This window comes from Notolabrus celidotus, unplaced genomic scaffold, assembly GCF_009762535.1.
Source record: "Notolabrus celidotus isolate fNotCel1 unplaced genomic scaffold, fNotCel1.pri scaffold_473_arrow_ctg1, whole genome shotgun sequence".
NCBI classification, from domain to species: domain Eukaryota; kingdom Metazoa; phylum Chordata; class Actinopteri; order Labriformes; family Labridae; genus Notolabrus; species Notolabrus celidotus.
Genome location: NW_023260281.1, coordinates 1 through 19,840, shown reverse-complemented (window position 1 = coordinate 19,840; position 19,840 = coordinate 1). Strand labels below are relative to the sequence as shown.

At 46.5% G+C, this 19,840-nt stretch overlaps 1 protein-coding gene across 1 annotated transcript; it reads left to right on the top strand.

Annotated features, from left to right (window-relative positions):
- Positions 1-725: 725 nt before the first annotated feature.
- Positions 726-19,204, top strand: LOC117809849 (DENN domain-containing protein 4B-like; the record flags this gene model as incomplete). Its single annotated transcript, XM_034679371.1, has 3 exons — positions 726-864; positions 16,698-17,060; positions 19,179-19,204. Coding segments are annotated over exons 2-3 (370 nt in total), but the record flags the coding sequence as incomplete, so codon positions are not given.
- Positions 19,205-19,840: the final 636 nt, after the last annotated feature.

Here is a 19,840-nt window from a genome sequence, read left to right as displayed (position 1 = left end):
ATGTATGTGTGTGCATATGAATGTATGTGTGTGCATATGAATGTATGTGTGTGCATATGTATGTATGTATGTGCATATGTATGTATGTGTGTGCATATGTATGTATATGTGTATATGTGTGTATATGTGTGTATATGTATGTATGTGTGTGCATATGTATGTATGTGTGTGCATATGTATGTTTGTGTGTGCATATGTATGTATGTGTGTGCATATGTATGTATGTGTGTGCATATGTATGTATGTATGTGCATATGTATGTTTGTGTGTGCATATGTATGTATGTGTGTGCATATGTATGTATGTGTGTGCATATGTATGTATATGTATGTTTGTATATATATATGTATTTCTATGTATTGTATTACTTCTCTTCGTTTATTTTGTTATTTAAAATTATTTTTCAACTAAAATTTTCTTCACATGTCTTCTATTAATTTATTTATCTGTTTATTTTATTTATATTATTTTTAATATTATCACTTGTATTGTATTTAATGTCACATGTCACGTGTTTGATTGTATTTGTTTTGTCTTGTTGTTACATTAAAAAAGTTATAAATGAAATATATATAAAAGTATATATACTTTCACAATGAATCTAAAGTGTCTTTGTTTACATTTGGCTGGTTAAGTTAATTTTCATTCCACCACGCGTCTTATAAAAAGGTGTAATTTATTCAGTTTATGAAAGGGTCTTTTATTCTGAAGGCTGTGACCGGAAGCAGTGGGAGTTGTAGTCTTTAGCTTCACTTGCTGCCGCGGCTCCACACAGCGACAGCAAACATGGACGTCACATGTGAGAGAATGACCTAAACATGATCCTTCCAGCTTTCTGTGGGACGAACCAGAACCAGCACAGAGGTAGGAACAAAGAGGGTCACACGGTTACCGAGTGTACTCACCGAACGGACCGAACCGGGCCCGGTACCGGCGGGAAGGAGCCGCCTGACGGGGAGCTAACGCGGGGAGCTAACAGCCGTTTAACGGGAACCTCCGTGCGCCCATTATCGGACACGCCTCCCCTCAGAAAGCTTCTTCATTCTCTGTCCGAGATATGAGTCCGACACAGCAGCTGCGTGTTAATCCTTAATAACAGAATATTTAATGACCTTTAAATGCTTATTTCTGAGAGGTTAGGTGGTTAAACTCTTCTGTATCAGGATATTAGTTATATATTAAATATATATTATATATATATCAGATCTGTCGGTGTGTGTAAACAGAGCGGGTCTGAGGGGAGGACAGGTCGTCCCTGTTGTAGATCTGATCCGTTAGAACAGAAATAAAGAAAGAGGACAGAAGTGAGAGAGGAGGGTCCGAGCAGGGCTGCGTCCGATAATGGAACCAGATCCCTGCAGACTCCGGGGGTTTAAACTGCAGCTGCAGGCGACCATCGTCTGTCACACGGCGCTCCTGCGCAGAGCTGACCCCCCACGGGACAGTCCAGTGTGTGTGTGTGTGTGTGTGTGTGTGTGTGTGTGTGTGTGTGTGTGTGTGTGTGTGTGTGTGTGTGTGTGTGTGTGTGTGTGTGTGTGTGTTATTATTAGATATTACATTTCAATGAAATCGTGCATAAACGTGTCCGATAATGGAAGCAGGCAGATAACACGGGGTTCAGGCTTGAATTTCGAGCAGCAGCTTCCCCATCGGGCCTACTCCATCCATCAGCTCCTCGGGATTCCTGCAGACTGTGAGGGGGTCTGATGGAGGTGGACTGAGGGGGTCAGAGTGGAGGTGGACTGAGGGGGTCTGAGGTGAACTGAGGGGGTCTAATGGAGGTGAACTGAAGGGGTCTGATGGAGGTGAACTGAGGAGGTCTGTGTGTGTGATGGAGGTGAACTGAGGGGGTCTGATAGAGGTGAACTGAGGGGGTCTGATGGAGGTGAACTGAGGGGGTCTGATAGAGGTGAACTGAGGGGAGGTGAACTGAGGGGGTCTGATGGAGGTGAACTGAGGGGGTCTGATAGAGGGGAACTGAGGGGGTCTGATGGAGGTGAACTGAGGGGGTCTGATGGAGGTGAACTGAGGGGAAGTGAACTGAGGGGGTCTGATGGAGGTGAACTGAGGGGGTCTGACGGAAGTGAACTGAGGGGGTCTGATGGAGGTGAACTGAGGGGGTCTGACGGAGGTGAACTGAGGGGGTCTGACGGAAGTGAACTGAGGGGGTCTGATGGAGGTGAACTGAGGGGGTCTGACGGAAGTGAACTGAGGGGGTCTGATGGAGGTGAACTGAGGGGGTCTGACGGAGGTGAACTGAGGGGGTCTGATGGAGGTGAACTGAGGGGAGGTGAACTGAGGGGGTCTGATGGAGGTGAACTGAGGGGGTCTGATGGAGGTGAACTGAGGGGAGGTGAACTGAGGGGGTCTGATGGAGGTGAACTGAGGGGGTCTGATGGAGGTGAACTGAGGGGGTCTGACGGAGGTGAACTGAGGGGGTCTGATGGAGGTGAACTGCGGGGAGGTGAACTGAGGGGGTCTGATGGAGGTGAACTGAGGGGAAATGAACTGAGGGGGTCTGATGGAGGTGAACTGAGGGGGTCAGATGGAGGTGAACTGAGGGGGTCTGATGGAGGTGAACTGAGGGGGTCTGTGATGGAGGTGGACTGAGGGGGTCTGATGGAGGTGAACTGAGGGGAAATGAACTGAGGGGGTCTGATGGAGGTGAACTGAGGGGGTCAGATGGAGGTGAACTGAGGGGGTCAGATGGAGGTGAACTGAGGGGAGGTGAACTGAGGGGAGGTGAACTGAGGGGAGGTGAACTGAGGGGGTCTGATGGAGGTGAACTGAGGGGGTCTGATGGAGGTGAACTGAGGGGGTCTGATGGAGGTGAACTGAGGGGGTCTGATGGAGGTGAACTGAGGGGAAATGAACTGAGGGGGTCTGATGGAGGTGAACTGAGGGGGTCTGATGGAGGTGAACTGAGGGGGTCTGTGATGGAGGTGGACTGAGGGGGTCTGATGGAGGTGAACTGAGGGGGTCTGTCTTTCTGATGGAGTCTGAAACAGTCACAGGACCTTAAAGCCGGTTCTTCAGGGTTTTTATCAGATAACTAGAAACCGAAAGAGAGAGTGATTCATCACAGAAACCCCCTCATGAAGAGTCAGACCGGGACAGGTTAGAACAGGTCGAGATGCAGACTGAATGCATGCAGACCAGAATAGAAATATTAGTGCTCTTCTTTCTGTCTGATATCAAAGCGTTCCTTCAGTCAGACACGTTCTCTTTGGATGAGATCTTTGTAGAGGTTTCAGTCTGAGCGATGCTGCAGAGACTGTATCTGATACTCAGTCCTGCAGAAACACAACATACGTGCTGTTTTCAACACGCAGCCCTTCAGCTGATCTGTGGACTCTGGAGCAGGTTAGGGCGTCATGGAGAAAGTGAAACTAACCTTTAACATCCTCTGAGGCTGGTTTGGTGCAGAAGAGTTGATGGCTTCACAGAGACTCAGTCACTCCTCTGACTCAGGAACACCTCGGGATTCCCCAAAGAGAGAGGGATGATGTTTCAGAGAGAGAGAGAGAGAGAGAGACAGAGAGACAGAGAGAGAGATGATGTTTCAGAGAGACAGAGAGACAGAGAGACATAGAGAGAGAGAGAGAGAGAGAGAGAGAGAGAGAGAGAGAGAGAGAGAGAGAGAGAGAGAGAGAGAGAGACAGACAGACAGACAGACAGACAGACAGACAGACAGAGAGAGATGATGTTTCAGAGAGAGAGAGAGACAGAGAGACAGAGAGAGAGAGAGAGAGAGACAGAGAGAGAGAGACAGAGAGACGGAGAGAGACAGAGAGAGAGAGAGACAGAGAGAGAGAGAGAGACAGAGAGACAGAGAGAGAGAGAGAGAGAGAGAGAGAGAGAGACAGAGAGAGAGAGACAGAGAGAGAGAGACAGAGAGAGAGAGAGACAGAGAGAGACAGAGAGAGAGAGAGACAGAGAGAGAGAGAGAGATGATGTTTCAGAGAGAGAGAGAAGACTCTGGTCTTAGAGGTTCTGAGGACTCTGGTCTTAGAGGTTCTGAAGACTCTGGTCTTAGAGGTTCTGGTGACTCTGGTCTTAGAGGTTCTGAAGACTCTGGTCTTGGAGGATCTGATGAATCAGCTGAGAGTTTAAAATAAAACATAAACATGTTATTTCATTTTAAATACTGCAGATCTCACATCATGTGGATCCTCCTCAGGCCTCCGGGCAGCACATAAAGCTGTTTATGTCTTCACCAGCACCAGGCGGCGGTGGTGGCGGTGGTGGCGGTGGTGGCGGTGGTGGCGGTTGCGGCGGCGGTGGCGGCGGTGGCGGCGGTGGCGGCACGTTGCCTCAATGAATTATGGGATATGAGTGTGCAGTTTATTTTCCTCTGGGGGCTTTTTACCAGCAGGAGTCGACCGCTTCACTCGCAGTGTTTAACATTTCCAACATCAACAGGAATATTAAAGCAACACGGGTCAGTCCATCTGTACACCTTCATTTATAAGACCTGCTATCACACTATCTATCTCTCTCTGTGTGTGTGTGTGTGTCTGTGTGTGTGTGTGTGTGTGTGTGTGTGTCTGTGTGTGTGTGTGTGTGTCTGTGTGTGTGTCTGTGTGTGTGTCTGTGTGTGTGTGTCTGTGTGTGTGTGTGTGTGTGTGTGTGTCTGTGTGTGTGTGTGTGTGTGTGTGTGTGTGTGTGTGTGTGTGTGTGTGTATATAGACAGTAGATACCTGAGATAAGAGCAGGGACGTGTCCCCTCTTGTATGAGTCGCTGCAGTGAGACTGGGTGCAGGATGAACCGTGATACTGGAGGACACTTCAGGGTCGGTCAGGAGAAGTGAGCTCTGAGGCAGACTGTTTGGTTTGATGCTCGTCTATCAGAGGGAGGTGAAGTGTGGTCATGAGCTAGCTTCCTTCCTCTTTATTTATATTATAGATACGCTCTAAGTCTTTTTTAACGGACTGTATAATCAGGGTCTGTACCTTTAAGGGTTAAAGTCATGTTTAGAATAATTCATTATGAATATTTTTACTTCCTGGTTAGTGTTTGAAGCTCTGCTGCTCTGAGAATCAAATATCTATGATCCTGAAATAACTTCAGAAATGATTTCAGGTCAGCTGCACGTTTTAAAATCAGAGACTGAGTTCAGTTTCTGAAGTAAGTCCAGTCCTCTGGTTCTGCCCTGACTCATTCAGAATCAGTACCAGATGGGTGTGTTCAGGGTCTGCAGCGTGTCCCAGCATGCACTGGGGCAGAGGCCTCTCAGACAAACACACTCCAGGTCCAGTTCCCCTGCATGTCAAACACAAGCCGTGAAATCAACATCTGAATCGTTTAAAGACTGGCTCCTCTGCATTCCTCCCGCGATGCCTTCACTGACTCGTGTTTGTCAGAGGATTACGCAACTTCAGCCCGCAGACTTTATCTGTGAGGATAGACGGGGGGCTCGTCCAAGAGCAGAGCTCTCCGAGGACCACAACACACCCTGCAAACATATCTGGTGTTTTATGTCATGGATATTTCCTGCAGGGCGTGCACGCTCAGTCACTCAGCAGCTCCTCTCTCTCAGTCTGTTAGAGGAGAGAGAGGAGCTGCTCTCACTGTTTCAAAACATCAACATGAACACAACATGCAAACATCCTGAAAGTAACCACGACCAGCTCGACCACACGAGACCTCACTGCTTCAGCTAAGGTGTTAGAGCTTCAGCAGTTAGTCCTCACCACATCACCATCACCAACACGCAGCAGCAAAAACAAAAGACCTTTCAGATTCTGACTTGTGCAGCAGGCTTTAACCTGCTTTAACCTGTTTTAACCTGCTTTAACCTGCTTTAACCTGCTTTAACCTGTTTTAACCTGTTTTAACCTGCTTTAACCTGTTTTAACCTGTTTTAACCTGTTTTAACCTGCTTTAACCTGTTTTAACCTGTTTTAACCTGTTTTAACCTGTTTTAACCTGCTTTAACCTGTTTTAACCTGTTTTAACCTGCTTTAACCTGCTTTAACCTGCTTTAACCTGTTTTAACCTGCTTTAACCTGCTTTAACCTGTTTTAACCTGCTTTAACCTGTTTTAACCTGTTTTAACCTGCTTTAACCTGCTTTAACCTGTTTTAACCTGCTTTAACCTGCTTTAACCTGTTTTAACCTGCTTTAACCTGCTTTAACCTGCTTTAACCTGTTTAACCCTGTTTTACCTGTCTTTAACCTGTTTTAAACCTGTTTTAACCTGTTTTAACCTGCTTTAACCTGTTTTAACCTGTTTTAACCTGTTTTAACCTGTTTTAACCTGTTTTAACCTGCTTTAACCTGCTTTAACCTGTTTTAACCTGCTTTAACCTGCTTTAACCTGTTTTAACCTGTTTTAACCTGCTTTAACCTGTTTTAACCTGCTTTAACCTGCTTTAACCTGCTTTAACCTGTTTTAACCTGCTTTAACCTGTTTTAACCTGCTTTAACCTGCTTCAACCTGTTTTAACCTGCTTGTTATTGTGGTCCTGTGACCTCTGACCCCTCAGCCGTCACTTCCTTAAACTGTTGTTGATGTTTTGATCTTTAACTGGTGTAGGTCTCCTCCTCCTCATTGTTGTTGTTACTTTGAATGAAATCATCAACAAATTGACATGAAAGGGAAAATAGTGTGTGTGTGTGTGTGTGTGTGTGTGTGTGTGTGTGTGTGTGTGTGTGTGTGTGTGTGTGTGTGTGTAGCCTTCAGTCATGTTGGCGAGCAGCCGGCCTCCCTCCTCAGTCACCATCTGTGACTGAATATCTCTCTGTCTTCTTCCAGCTCGGCCGAACTCTACGTCCTTTATCTCTGCTTTTCACAACACACGCACGCACGCACACACACACACGCACGCACACACACACACACACACACGCACGCACACACACACACACACACACACACACACACACACACGCACGCACACACACACACACACACACACACACATATTGTCTTTATGTAAATATGTAGTTTTATGTCTCAGCTTCACTGTAAATAGTAAGTCACACAGGGACTCTTGTGAAGGTGATGGTTAAACATAAACATCATCCTTCGTGGTGCACTGCATTATTCAGAGTGCAGTTTTCAACTTGATGTACGACTCAATGATCTGTTTCTGGTGAGTCTCAGCTTCACTGTAAAGAGTAAGTTACAAAGAGGCTTCACTATGTTATGGTCTGTAGTTGAACACAAACTACTAACTTTGTTGTACGATGCATTGTTCACACTCCAGTTAGCAACTTCAGAGAACTGTCATTACATCCCCTGAAGTGGTACTCGTTCATCTGTTGCTGCAAAGTCTCAGTTTCACTGTAAATAGCTTCATGGAGACTTTACTCTAGTGTAGCCGGCAGTTAAACATGAACAACTTCCTTTCTGTGCACTGCCTTGTGCACAGTCCTGTTTTGACATCCCCCTTAATATAGCTCATTCATCAGTTTCTGGGGAGTCTCAGCTTCACTGTACTTTAACAGAAGCGTCACTCTGGGGTGGTTAGTGGTTAAACATGAACAACTTCCTTTGTTGTGAGCTTAATGGTTCACAGTCCAGTTAGCAACTTGAGAGACTTGCTCTTTACATCCCCAGAAGTTGTACTCAATCATCCATTTCTGGTTAGTCTCAGCTTCACTGTAGGTAGTAGGTTACACAGAGGTTTCACTCTGGTTTGGCCAGTGGTCTAACATAATCGACTTCCTTTTCTGTGAGCTGCATTGTGCACTCTCTAGTTATGACATCCCCCGAAGAAGTGTCTGTTGATCAGTTCCTGGTGAGTCTCAGCTTCACTGTAAACAGTAGGTCACACAGAGGCTTCACTCTGGATTGCTTCAGTGTCTGAACCTGAAACCAAAACTGATGTTCTAGTAAATAACAGGTCTCTCCTACTTGAACCACTTCACTAAATTCTTCTTCTACTCTTTTTAACATGTAGCATAACCGTTCCTCTCTGCTCACTGACTCGTCCTCGCTCGGTCTCTCACCTCTCTTTAATGTCTGAGGGGTTTTTATTTCCTTCCTCCTCTTCCTGTAAATATTTAGTGTTCATGTTCTCACCCTCACCCTCAGTTCACTTCCTGACTGTCACTCATCGCTCTCATCCCCTCTGCTCTCCGTCTCTCTGCATCAACCTCCCTCTTTCTGCTGACCCTGCACACACACACACACACACACACACACACACACACACACACACACACACACACACACACACACACACACACACACACACACACACACACACACACACACTGAGGGTCTGTGTGCTGAGGATCAGGATGACTGCAGCAGCCTGTGTTTCCTCTCTCTGGTGTTCAGTTTAAAGCTGCTCATGAAGGTAATGTAATAATAAAAGCAGCCTGCGTCTGTCAGCGTGACAGATCCTGAAGTAGAACATGTGAAAGTCCCGTCAGATCTCAGGTGTTGGTCTATAAATATCTCTGTGCTGACCTGCTTTCTCTTCCTCTCTCGGCGTGTTTGTGTTTGTTTGTTTCCTCGGTTGTCGTCGTCTACGTCACGCGTGTTGCATCATCACGTGTCGGTGTTTTTGGAGACGGTCTCTGTGTCCCCTCCTGATGCTGTGGACGCTCTAAATATAGACTCCAGATATTTAAATCTCCTTCAGGAGTCTGCAGCTCGTCTCTCTCTGAGTCTGAAAGGATCCAGATCTCCTGCTTACTCACTGCTGAATGCTAATCACTGTTTACTGCTGGTCCTCGCAGACCGGCCCCCCAAGACCGGGTTCACTGAGGAGGCTTTAAATAGCTGTGCATGGTTTTAGAGTCTGAGTGCAGCTTCCTAATTTAGGAGAACAGTGTGGGAATAAAAACACACACAGGCTGTAGGACGCACGCACACACACACACACACACACACACACACACACACACACACACACACACACAGCCATCAGTGTTCTGCTTCTCCAGCGTACAGCCTATCGCTCACGTTCATGATCACATGACCTCGTGCAGCCGTGATCATGTGACCCTGCTGGTGGTGATGTCACTGATAATGTGCTCATTGAACGTGCACAAAGAGCTGTTGTGATCCTCCTCCTCTCTGTACCAGCTCACACACAGCTCTGACACACACACACACACACACACACACACACACACACACACACACACACACACACACACACCCTGCAGGCTCTGTGTGATGGAGATGTCACCTCCACTTCTTACAAACAAACCACTCTTCATCCCTTCATCCCTTCATCCCGTCCCTCCTCTTCAGCAGCGTCCCGCTCTGCTGCGCTCTCCTCCTGAAACATGAAAGCTCTCGTTCCCTCGCTCTGACTTCCTGTGGCAGCTTTTCAGAATAACTGTCAGAGGTAAACGCGGCAGCGGTGACAGCTCCTCCTGCACCTCCTCCTCGAGCTCTCAGAGAGGAGAGGGACGCTCTCTGGATCTCAGACTCGCAGAGAACACAACGTCTTTAAAGATTCACTTGTGCACCAAACTCCTCTTCTTCCAGTACTGACAGCTTTAAAGTTAACAGACACAGGTATCACCTGACTCGACCTCTGGTGACCCCCTCATGCAGTGTCAGTGAGGGCAGGAGGTGAAAGGTGGTGATGACGTTAATATCATGCAATCGTTGCTGTCGTCGTGCAGAAATGAAACCTCTTCACACTCGTTCACAGTCACACCTTGATACCGTGAAGACGTCCAATCACACGGATAGTTGATGTAAAGGTGAAGGTGTAGTGAAGGACTTCGCCCACCATCTTTGGTGTTTTGTAAACTTCATGTTGTGTTACCTCTCACTCCTGCAGTGTCTTAATTTCATCTTCTCACGGCCAAATTCCACCTGATCCGTCTCTGGTCCGTCTCAGCACCGGATCTGATCTGTTTCTATTCTAGTCGATGTGTTAACTTCCACTGGATCCACTCCGTTGCGTTCCGGCTGCGTCTCTGATCCGTGTTGACGGACGAGAGAGCGCTGTCCCGTGTAAGGTGAATATGTGAGAGCAAAGGTGTGACGATGGAGGCGCTGTGTTTACGATGCTGCTGCAGACTCTGTGAGGGAGTGAGAGCTCAGAGGTTTAGCTTTAATTATCTCACGCTCTGCAGGGATGCTGAGAGCGGCGTGTTGGACTGGAAGGAGAGTCGTCTCATCCACATGTTTGACACCAAGCTTGGTGAACATGGAGGGGAGATTTGACGGAGATGTTTCACACTTTGTCTTTAACTTCTGAAGCTGCTCAGATCAGACCCGCCCTCATAGGACCTGTGTTTTTAGAGACTCAGCTTCAGAAAGCTGCAGACGTTAGTTTGAATTCTGTGTCCCTGTTTCTTTATTTAACCATGAGATACACTCACACTCAGTTTTAACCCCTTACCTCCTGAGCTTTTAATGATATTATATCTCCAGAAAGGTTCCAGGTGATCAGAGAGCAGCATGGTTTTAACGTTTAGCCTCTTTAGCCGTCTGTATGTCGAGCGCTGAGGCTGCAGAGAGACGGAGAACCTCCTTAAACCTGGACCTGGACCGGACGAGGGCTGCAGGTCTGAGCAGCTGCCGTCAGTATTTATAACATCAAATTTAATGAACTCGTGAAAGACTTCCTCTATCGGTCTCTCGCTTCCTCTTTGCTTCAACAGCTTTTAGTTTGAAGGACTATATCTGAGCTCCTTCTTCAGAATTACAAGTTGAAGCATGTACCTGAAACCTGCTGAACTTCCTCTCTCTGCACACTCATGTATTAAAACAGCTGCTGATGTGGAAACACACATGACTGGAGACGTTTCAGAGAGGTAGAGCTTTAACTTTACATGCAATGAAAGATCAATCAATAAAAACAAAGGATACACGTTAAACAGTGAAGGTGTAGAAGTGATAAAAGTAATCACACTTCACCTCCAGACCAGCAGGGGGCAGTAAGAAAGAGACGAAGGACGTACAACAAAAGGGCCCTTTTAACAGCAGGAACCAGGGTCTAACTTAGTCCCTGGGTAGTTAATCTTCCAAGTACTTTCCAATGGTACTTTAGGGGGCGGGGCATGCCCTTCTGAACGTCTCTGATTGGTCGAGTACCCTCAGTGTTTTTATTCCCCTCTCCGTCCACAGTAACCTCACACACACACACACACACACACACACACACACACACACACACACACACACACACACACCTGTGATTCACCTGGTTTAATACCTCCTGAACATCGGTCTTCTCTCAGCCCACCGTGAATGCGTTTCTCCTCCCGGTGTTCCGGTTTTAAAAGTGACCCTGTAAACTGGAGACCTTCAGCTGAACGTGTCAGTGTTTGTGGAGTTTACACAGCTGTTGAAACACAGAGGGAGTTCCTGGGAATGCAAACTAGTTTAGTTTTTATTAAGATTTCAAAATATCCTCATCAGATATTTAATGATGGTCTAAAGACGTTTATGAGGGATGCATCCGGCTGAGAGTCTCCAGTTAACAGGGTCGCCGTTTAAACCAAAACACCGGGCGATCTCTGCCACGGCTTTAAAATCTGTCTTCTTGCTTTAAGTCGAGCGTTTCAGACGTTTTGAATCCTCTTTGTCTCGAGAGCTCATGCTAACATGCTAACAGGCTAACAGGACGATATCGGCCTGTCTGTCTCCTTCTATGGTGTCATCTTTGTCTTACTGCCCTCTACTGGTCTGGAGGTGTAGTGTAATTACTGGTCTGATTTGCATAATCTTCCTGGGACATCAGTCCACGGTCAAAACGCCGACAACAATGAGCCACAGGAACCAATTACTTCCTGAGGGGAACTAAACAGAAATGTTCAGCATTACAGGCCCCGCCCCCAAAGTTCCTGGACCTTTGGAAAGTACTCCCCCCCCCAGCAGGAACTTTCAGGATGAGATAACTACCCAGGAGCTAAATTTAGACCCTGGTTCCTGCTGTTGAAACAGTGCATAGCTCCTCAGAAAGTCCCTAGTTCCTGGGGAAAGTTCCTGCGGTGTTAAAGCACCTTTAGAGTCAGAGTCTATGAAGTGATGCAGCGTCTCATCTCCAGTCTGACCTGTTTTCTGCAGCGTGGCGGTCAGAGAGGTTTGATTCTTCCTCTCGTGTGTCTCGGTGACAGATGTCGTCTCTGTAAAAGCTGCTCCACAGCGCTCAGAGTGAAGCTCCTGATAAACCCTGACAGAGACCACGACACGCCTCGGACTGAGAGTTTAAAAGTGAAACCTAAAGAGAAGTCCAAACCACAGAAAGTCTGAAGTTACATCAGGGCAGTGACACGGCTCAGCGTCACGATCAGACCTCCTTTAAAACAAAGATCCACCATGTGAGTCAGAGAAAGGAGGACTGGAGTTTAGGATGCTGGTCTTATCGTTGGATTAATCTGGTCGGGGTTGGAGCGTTTGAAATGGTTCAGGAGGATTGTGGGAAACCCCTCAGGTCAGTCTTCATATCATCTCAGGAGAGCTAACGTTTCAAAAGCTTCTTAGATTTCAGGATTTATTACCTTTTTAGAATTTATAGAAACTGTGAAGGACTTTTTAAAGACTCTCTGTCATTTTATCACATAAACAATAAATGAAGTGATTAATCTGTTTAATGTCGTCACATGAGATAAAGTTATACACAAAGAGAAATAGACCCCAGAGATGTTTCAGTTCCTCAAGAGACAGTTTGAAAGTCTTTAAACATAAAAGAAGATTTAATCTCTGAGATGAAAAATGAATCGTGATACTCTTTTTAACCAGCAGAGGGCGCTCTCTGCTTTTTGCATCTAGAGGCGTACAGACATGGCGGCAGGTAATTTACTCCTGTGACTTAAAATAATGTGGAAGTGCTTTTTGCGTCCTTTCAAAATAAAAGCATGTTTGTCATTACAACAGAAGATAAAGAACCTGGGTGTAAGGCAGTAAATAAAGAAAAGTAAAACAATCACAACAAACGTTCTCCTCAGACTCTTTCCAAACGGGGCAGGTCTAGACCGGACTCTATGTTCTAACAAAGACCCAGCATCAAGACCGGATCAGATCCAGTCCCATCTTCCAGACAGGACTCAGTCTGATCTCATCTTAATCCACCATGAGCAGAGCACTTTGCAGCATTTAGCAAGTTACAGTGGCAAGGACAAACTTCCTTTAACAGGCAGAAACCTCCAGCAGGACCAGACTCATGTTAGACACACATCTGCTGAGACCGTGTTGGAGAGAGGGATAGAGGGAGATGAAGAGAGAGAGAGGGATGGAGGGATAGAGGGAGATGAAGAGAGAGAGAGGGATAGAGGGAGATGAAGAGAGAGAGAGGGATGGAGGGATAGAGGGAGAGGGATAGCAGTAGTTGTAGCTCCTGATGTGCTGCTGTAATTATTCTGGGGTGTTGTGCAGAGAGGATCTAAACTGTATCCTCAGTGATTCCTCAGTACTCGGTTCATCTGTCCAGTTTCAGCCTCTCTCGCTTTATTCATGATGCTTCATTTTTATATCTGGAAACCTCGACTGAAGCAGAACCTGCAGGAGGAAACGCTGCAGAGTTCACGGCTGCTCGTTTCCACATCCTCATGATTTAACGAGTGGTCACATGTCATGGTCCAACGATTCTCAGTCAGAGATTTAATGCTGAATGTTCTCTGCTCATACAGAGAGTCAGCGTTCAGTTTAACAATCAGCAGAATATAATCTTTGTTTCTCTCTGAAAGCTCGTTTAAATTAAAGAAGTCGTGTTCTCAGAAAATATGATTGGTCCTTCAGGAAGTGTTCGTACGGACGAGCTGTGTGGTCAGTAGTGAACTCTGAGTGTGAGGAAATCTGGTGCATTTATCTGGACTTCCCATTATGTATTTAGAGCTGTGTGTGTGTGTGTGTGTGTGTGTGTGTGTGTGTGTGTGTGTGTGTGTGTGTGTGTGTGTGTGTGTGTGTGTGTGTGTGTGTGTGTGTGTGTGTGTGTGTGTGTGTGTGTGTGTGTGTGTGTGTGTGTTTCCATTGTTGCACATATAAAGGGGAAGTGATGGTGATGAAATGGGCAGTTTCAGCTGAGTAGTTGGTGGTTAGTTCAGAGTGTGGACCCTCCCTGTGTGTCAGACTCTGAATATTAAAGTTAGTTCAGAGTGAAGGATGGAGGATGGACTGACAGTAATCTGTGTGTGTGTGTGTGTGTGTGTGTGTGTGTGTGTGTGTGTGTGTGTGTGTGTGTGTGTGTCTGTGTCTGTGTCCGTGTCCGTGTCCGTGTCCGTGTCCGTGTGTCTGTGTCTGTGTGTGTGTGTGTGTGTGTGTGTGTGTCTGTGTGTGTGTGTGTGTGTGTCTGTGTCTGTGTGTGTGTGTGTGTGTGTGTGTGTGTGCTGCAGCTCTCAGAGTGTTTAAAAAGAGCTGAAACAGTGAAGTAAAAACTGCTTCATCACTCTTTCTGTCAGGTCAGCTGTCAGCAGGGCGTTGACCTTTAACCTCTTTATGTTCAATCTTTTGGTGACACATCAAACTGCTGCAGTGTTTTATATCCACTGACAATAAGTATATATATATAGAAACTTATTGTGTATATATATTACTATAACTTTAGTCATCATAAATATATAAACTCAGTCTTTATATATGTTGACCCCAGAGGTCCAGTAGAGCGTTTAAAGAGACCGTGTGGATGACGATCAGTCGTTCAGACTGAGCATGTGCAGGAGATGTTTCTGTTTTGAACAGATAACGGTGTTTTCACACCTCGGGGAGCCGCAGCACGTCACATGATCAGGAAGCAGCAGGCTGTTTGTCCACTTCCTGTTTGCCTTTTAACCTTTGACCCCTTCCATCGTTCCACTTCCTCCTCTCCGTCCTTCTAACGCCTCGCTCTCACTTTCACCGTCCGATGACAGCGGCGACTCCAGAGCCCCAAACTCTGTGTGCAGAGAGGAAGAGCTGTGTGTGTGTGTGTGTGTGTGTGTGTGTGTGTGTGTGTGTGTGTGCAGAGAGTAAGAGCGGTGTGTGTGTGTGTGTGTGTGCAGAGAGTAAGAGCGGTGTGTGTGTGTGTGCAGAGTAAGAGCTGTGTGTGTGCACGGCCTGAGTCATGCACAGTCTGTGTGTGTGTGTGTGTGTGTGTGTGTGCAGAGAGTAAGAGTGGTGTGTGTGTGTGTGTGCAGAGTAAGAGCTGTGTGTGTGCACGGCCTGAGTCATGCACAGTCTGTGTGTGTGTGTGTGTGTGTGTATATGTGTGTGTGTGTGTGTGTGTGTGTGTGTGTGTGTGTGCAGAGGAGTTTGAGGATGGAGGCCGAGAGAGGGCAAGGGACATTTACGGTTACATAAGAGCGCTCTCAGCATCTCACAGCATCCTATTTATAACACACTGAAACACACACACACACACACACACACTCACACACTCACACACTCACACACTCACACACACACACACACACACACACACACACACACACACACACTAAGTTTAATCACATATTGATGTTTGTAAGTAAGCAGTAGAATAAGCGGTCTCTCCTGCCTCTCTGTGGAGCGTCTCTCTTCAGTCCTCGCTGATTCCTCCACTAAATCAAATTCAGATTAATCGTCGATGTCCTCCACAAACCTTTAAAATACACTAAATATTTCATCCACTGAATCAGCTTTATTTATAAAGCACCAAATCACAACAAACGTTCTCCTCAGACTCCAAACAGAGCCGGTCTAGACCGTCCTCTATGTTCTATTATTAACAAAGACCCAACATCAAGACCGGATCAGATCCAGTCCCCTCTCACAGACAGGACTCAGTCTGATCTCATCTTAATCCACCATGAGCAGAGCACTTTGTAGCATTTAGCAAGTTACAGTGGCAAGGACAAACTTCCTTTAACAGGCAGAAACCTCCAGCAGGACCAGACTCATGTTAGACACACATCTGCTGAGACCGTGTTGGAGAGAGGGATAGAGGGAGATGAAGAGAGAGAGAGATGATAGTGGGGAGACGGATAGTAGTAGTTGTAGCAGCTGGAGTCTGGACCACGTCCACAGCAGCAGAGATCCAGAGGAACCTACGAGACAAGGGAGCTCAGGGACTCCAGAAAGGTCTATGGTTAGTAACTTTAATGGGACAGGAAGAGTTAAAGTGAGAGACAGGCAGAGAGAGGAGAGAGAGGGAAAGACAGGATCCCAGTGTGTCAGTCTAAGCCTATAGCAGCATAACTAAGACCTGGTCCAAGCCTGATCCAGCTCTAACTATAAGCTTTATCAAAAAGGAAAGTTTGAAGCCTACTCTTAAAAGTAGAGAGGGTGTCTGCCTCCCGGACCCTGACTGGGAGATGATTCCAAAGGAGAGGGGCCTGATAACTGAAGGCTCTACCTCCCATACTACTTTTAGAGACTTTAGGTACGATGAGCAGGCCTGCATGTTGGGTCAGATTGTCAGAAACTCAGGATAACAATTAACTTTAAGGTCACGTTTGGTCCTCCTTAAACGAACCCTGGTCCGGTTCCAGCTGGTCTGAAGCTGCTTCTTCATGCTGATGTTGTGTCTCTGTTCTCCTCCTGCAGCTCTCAGAGGAGTAACCCTCTCTCTCTCTCCCTCTCTCTCCCTCTCTCTGTCTCTCTCCCCCTCTCTCTTTCTCTCCCTCTCTCTCCCTCTCTCTCCCTCTCTCCTCTCTCTCCCTCTCTCTCCCTCTCTCCCTCTCTCCCTCTCTCTCTCTCCCTCTCTCCCCCTCTCTCTCTCTCCCTCTCTCTCCCTCTCCCTCTCTGTCTCTCTCTCTCTCCCTCTCTCTCTCTCTCTCTCTCTCTCTCCCTCTCTCCCTCTCTCTCTCTGTTTTCCAGCGGAGGGCAGACCGGCGGCATGACAGAGGAGAAATGTCCCCAGCTGGTGGACTACTTTGTAGTGGCAGGTCTGGACCCTGCTGGGCCCTGGAGGCCCCTGGACGAGGATGGAAAGACCTCCACCACCTCCGCCTCCACGCCCTCCTCCTCCGCCTTGTCTTCGTCTGGCCGGGCGGTGGAGTCGGTGACGGACTTGGCGGTCATCGCCCGGGGTCTCGGGGAGGAGGTCCCGGAGGGCTTCACCTGCATCGAGAGGACGCTGGGCGGACACTCTGCCGAGCTGAGCGCCGGCCTCATCAACAACCCTCACCTGTACCTGTGCTACCGCCGCGGGCGGGACAAACCGCCCATCCTGGACCTGGGGTGAGACGCGCCCTGTTTACTTCAGTCTGTTTGTTTCTGGAGGTGTGAGTGTGCATGAAGCTCACAGGTAGAGCGAGGTGGACTCACGCTGCAGAGTCGCTCTCTCATGACCTGTAGTGATCCTCACAGGGGACTAGTTAACACCTTTGAGTCTGACTAGTTAACTAGCTAAGCATAAGAGACCCAGACTAGTACGACATGTAGACGACTAGCTGTAACCTTACTAGGCTAACGGGTCAACTAGCAGGAACTATCTAAATACAATGAGGTGATAACATCAACTTTAAACTTGAGAGCCAAAAGAACCCCTTAATGATCCCTTCCTCCCACCTGTCCATCAGTAGTTTCTGTATCTGGAGTGAATAGTCAGATTTTTGCTAGTTAATTAGTTAAGCCTGAAGTTAACTAGTAGGGTTCCTTATTCTATCACAGGCTTCACTAGTTTACATTTTTTCACTAACTAGTCTATAGTCTACTATAAAACATAGTGTTCCTAGTAAACTATCCAGGATAAAAAGCTAGACTAGTGCAGCTAATGGAATTTTGGCTAGCTCACTAGTTAGCATTTTCAGCCTCACAAATTAAAGGCACTATGAGGAGTTTTTCACCAGCTGAGAAACAGACTGAAACCAACACTGATGCGTCTTTACGACCTTCAAAAGCAAACAAAACCATCAACAACAACACTGATCCCTTCTCTGTTATCATGTTTAAAGCCTTAAACCACTCAGAGGGGGGTCGGTGTCAGACCACATGATTGACATTTGGCTTTAAAAACATCCTTTTCAGCTGTTTTCATGGTAAATAATCACATTGAGTGATACATCTGTCTGTTAGACGACAGCAGGGTGGGGTTTTTGTTGAAAACACTGCTTTTGCATGTACAGAAGAGATAAGAGGTATCACTTTGTCCACAAGGGGGCGCCAAAATTGATATAAATTAAATGTTGCTCACAGCAGCTTTAACTAGTAGAGTTCAGGGTTTAACTAGTTGACATTTTTTCACTAACTGGTAAAAGATGTGTGCGTCACAAGTTAACTAGTCAGACTTAGTAGTCAATGAGTCAGGTTAAAGCTTGACTAGTTTTAATAATGGGTCTTTGGTTGGTCACCAGTAAACTAGTCAATTAAAAACAACATTAACTGGTGTTACTGGTTGGCATTTAAGAGGTTAATAATAAACGAGTCAGGTTACAAAGCTTCACTAATGCAGCTAACAGCATTTTGGCTAATTTGTCCCTCACTAGTAAACTAGACCGATTTAAAAAACTACTAGTGGGTGTTTTGGTGGCTACAAGTAAAATAGTAATCCTTTCAGGGCTTAAAAGTTAACTAGTAAGATTACAGTCCTGCTCATTAGTAACACTAGTGAAGATCTCAACATGTCAGAGTTCTTACTGGTTAACTAGTAAGGGTTTAGCATTCAGCTAGTTAACTGGTAAGGGTTTAGCATTCAGCTAGTTAACTAGTAAGGGTTTAGCATTCAGCTAGTTAACTGGTAAGGGTTTAGCATTCAGCTAGTTAACTGGTAAGGGTTTAGCATTCAGCTAGTTAACTGGTAAGGGTTTAGCATTCAGCTAGTTAACTGGTAAGGGTTTAGCATTCAGCTAGTTAACTAGTAAGGGTTTAGCATTCAGCTAGTTAACTAGTAAGGGTTTAGCATTCAGCTAGTTAACTTGTAAGGGTTTAGCATTCAGCTAGTTAACTTGTAAGGGTTTAGCATTCAGCTAGTTAACTTGTAAGGGTTTAGCATTCAGCTAGTTAACTGGTACTATGAAAGATCAAAGTAGAGCAGGAAGGAAACTGATGCTTGATATCAAGGATCAGGAATAAAGGCTCAAACGGCCTTCCATAGCCTGTGAGCAGGTCAGCTTTAAACCTGTAACCCGCCCGTGTGTGGGAAACTCTGTGTCTGTATTATATCAGTGAAGCTTCTGTAAGTGGGTCACTTCAGAAACCCCGGTCCAGACTCTCTTTAGAGAAGCTGTGGTGCAGATTTAGAGCGGGCAGCAGCTCGGTGTCTGTGTCTGACTTTAGGACTAAAACTTTGGCTGATGCTGTAACGATGATGTGACGCTCTAAGAATAATCCTCCTCTCTGTCTGCACTCTCACTGCAGACGTCTCCTCTATCCTCACTGCAGACGTCTCCTCTGTCCTCACTGCAGACGTCTCCTCTATCCTCACTGCAGACGTCTCCTCTGTCCTCACTGCAGACGTCTCCTCTCTCCTCACTGCAGACGTCTCCTCTGTCCTCACTGCAGACGTCTCCTCTATCCTCACTGCAGACGTCTCCTCTGTCCTCACTGCAGACGTCTCCTCTGTCCTCACTGCAGACGTCTCCTCTGTCCTCACCTCTGTCCTCACTGAAGTCAGAGTTTAAAACAGCTTTAAACGATGATGATGATGATGATGAAGCCGTCTCATCTTCATCATGAAGACAGAAACTCTCATGTTAATCAGCCTGTGTGGCTCACATGGGGCATATTAAAGCTTATATAATAGAGGATTACGTAATGCAGTGGTGGGCAGACCGTCCCTCTCTCTCCTCACACACACCGTCCTCTCTCTATTGTCTCTGTCGTGTTCAGTGTTTAATTACTCTGGATTACGCTCCTGTCAGAGGATCATAATGAGGAAAATCCTCTAATCCATCAGATTACAACCTCTTCTTGTCAGAGACGTGAGCAGGTAGAGAGACGGTGAACACACTGATATCTGAAGCTTAATCTCATCATGAAGGTGGACCGGGTCCTGATCCTGAGAGGCTCATTAGAGGACT